This window comes from Pyxicephalus adspersus, chromosome 1, assembly GCF_032062135.1.
Source record: "Pyxicephalus adspersus chromosome 1, UCB_Pads_2.0, whole genome shotgun sequence".
Lineage (NCBI taxonomy): Eukaryota > Metazoa > Chordata > Amphibia > Anura > Pyxicephalidae > Pyxicephalus > Pyxicephalus adspersus.
Window position 1 is genome coordinate 69,179,869 of NC_092858.1, and position 2,656 is coordinate 69,182,524.

The window sequence follows — 2,656 nt, forward strand, 5'->3', positions numbered from 1 at the left end:
CTTCAACATAAAATATTGTATTTTGTAAAACCTTACCCTCACAAGTCCTATTGTCTGTGAGAAGCTGGTAGCCACTCTGGCAAAAACAGTGGTATGTTCCAGGCTTGTTAATACAATAGTGAGAACAGCCTCCGTTCCGCACTGCACATTCATTAACATCTGCAAAAATAGGATAAATATGGAAATATAAATAAACGTGTGTTATAACAACCAATCATAGCAATGGTTTCCCAGCTATCTGCCTGAAGTAAATGTAGATACACAAGCAAATAGTTTGTGGCATAGACAACAAGATACGTGGAAAAATCAAATCTAAAAATAAATCATTAATATTTACAAAAGGTGATACATATTGCAAATAAAACAGTTTGTTATTTGCACAAGGGAAGATGAAATACATCTTAAAATCAGGTAACTAATTGGGACTTGTATTAACTGTTGCCTTCAGAAAACTTCCAATCCTCCGGAATACTGATCTGTATGTATTGTTATGTGAATTTTATTTCAGGAAGTAAAGCCTCCATTTCTTTGATTATTGAAAACATGTGAAAAGCGTTTTTGCCATTTGCAATCAACAAGCCTACCTAAATTTGGTTTGGTGTGTATTAAGACGATAGACTGTATTTGATTATTCTTGGTGTTATTGAAAGCACTTTATTTAAAAGTAATAATAAAGGAAATATTCTGAAATATGGGAGCATCATGAGTCAACCAGATTTGCACGAAAGGGTAAAAATTAGCCTCATACTTCTTCCTTTCCAGATCCAAGGACTCCCAACTGTTAAATCTTAGCTTTATTATTCAAGGAGTTAAACATCAGTGTAACAACAAATACACAGAATTGAAGCTTTCATACTTACTGTGCTTAGTCATAAGGTTTTATGTGTCAATGCTCTTCTTTTTCTGGGGTCCAGGAGTTAACTGCTATACGAAAATAATGTGCTCTCCTGCAGCAACAGTCTATGGATAACTTACTACCTATATACTACTCCAGCAATCAACCCCATTTATCCATAAATGTTAAAAGAAGTTGTCCTTACTTTTACTAAAGGACAGATGCACCCACTACTACACTAAGTAAAGTGAGTGTCCATTTTGGGCAGATCCAGAACTGGTCTACAAAATACTGACCAGATGGTACAGGGTTTTTGCCACTCTGAAATGTCTTTCCCAACACATCCTAAGTTTGCCTTAGATACCATCAAAGGATACAATGCTTTTTGTTTTTAAGAACTGTCCGGGATAAGGTTTTATGTTGCCCGTCGGCCATATTGTAGTGGATCTCCGACAGATTTTTGAAACTCCACATTAATAAGAAAGTTGAAGGAGGATTTGAAGGTGAAAAAACGGGTAGAGTTGACAAAAGGCATTTTGTTTCATCAGGTCAATGCGCCAGCACACAAGTCAGCTGTTGCAATGGCCACAATTCTTAAACTGAATTGTTAGAACACCCCCCTTATTCGCCAGATATGGCCCCATCTGACTATTATCTATTTGGAATTTTCTAAGAAATACCTAAAAGGGAAGAAATTTGACTCTGATGATGATGTCACCAAGGCAGTTGAGGACTTCCTTGAGGGCCAAGATGTTGTTCTATAAAAAGGGTATAAAGGCCCTAAAAGAAATATATGAAAGGTGCATTCTCCTACATGGGGATAATATTGAAAATGTATAGAAAATAAAGTTCATAGCTTTTGTCTTTATGGTTGAGGCTCACTACTTGTCAAACAGCCATTGTATTTGCCCACTCATCACTATGTGAGATATTATTTCATTTACAACATTTCTTAGCAGAAAAGTATTGTAAAGTTAGAATTTTTCCTACCTTCATAAACAATGTTAATGGTAAAGTTATTTATAACCATACTACACCTTGACTGAACACTATTTTTTAATTTAGACAAGAAAAATTCATTAAACATTTACCGGTGTTGCATGTTTTCCCCATCCACCCTTTCTTGCAGTTACAGTAGAAGTCTCCCTGCAGATCAGTACATGAATACGATCCAACTTTGTGACAGGGCTTTGATGAACACTGGTCACGTAGATCTGTAAAGAAAAGCATTTCTTTCCTGGTAAGAATACAGAATTTCCAATGAAATATAAAGCTTTCAACAATTTCAATGTGTTTACAAAAAGAAAGTAAAACTAACACATAGCTTTTGGAACGTCATATATTCTCCCAACACAGAAAATAGACTGTTGGATGAAAGTTAATGATTCAAAAGCCAAAAGACTCATCCTATTCCTGCTAGGATATGAGGAACAATCTATTGTATAAACAAAATTTACACACACAATAGACATTTTCTCCTTTGCAAGCCCCAAAGGTTATTATACCATCAGACAGTTCAAATACCATCAAACCTTTAGAAGTCTACAGTGTCCAATAAGACTTTATGACCAAATGAACCATTAGGGGTTCTGGACTCGATTTGTTTTAGCTATGACATTTTTGAAAAGTAATTTATCAGAGCAAAATACTAAGAAGCTCTAATTCTTTCTGATAATAAATGTGACAAAGACTTCTTTGAAATTCAGTGCATGAATTGCATGCATTTACATAATGCAAACTCAATACATTTGTAAGCTGCATATTTGTCCTGGGGATCTCTGATTCTGCCACATAACAAAGGTGTTCTATGGAATCAGATAC

General features: G+C 35.2%; 1 protein-coding gene across 1 annotated transcript in view; it reads right to left on the minus strand.

Annotated features, from left to right (window-relative positions):
• The window catches only part of GAS6 (growth arrest specific 6), a gene marked incomplete in the record, with an annotated part of 35,629 nt that overhangs the window by 14,417 nt on the left and 18,556 nt on the right, over positions 1–2,656 (minus strand). The window contains 2 exon segments of the mRNA XM_072402828.1: positions 37–159; positions 1,927–2,041. Of these exon segments, the coding sequence (XP_072258929.1) occupies positions 37–159; positions 1,927–2,041 (238 nt within the window).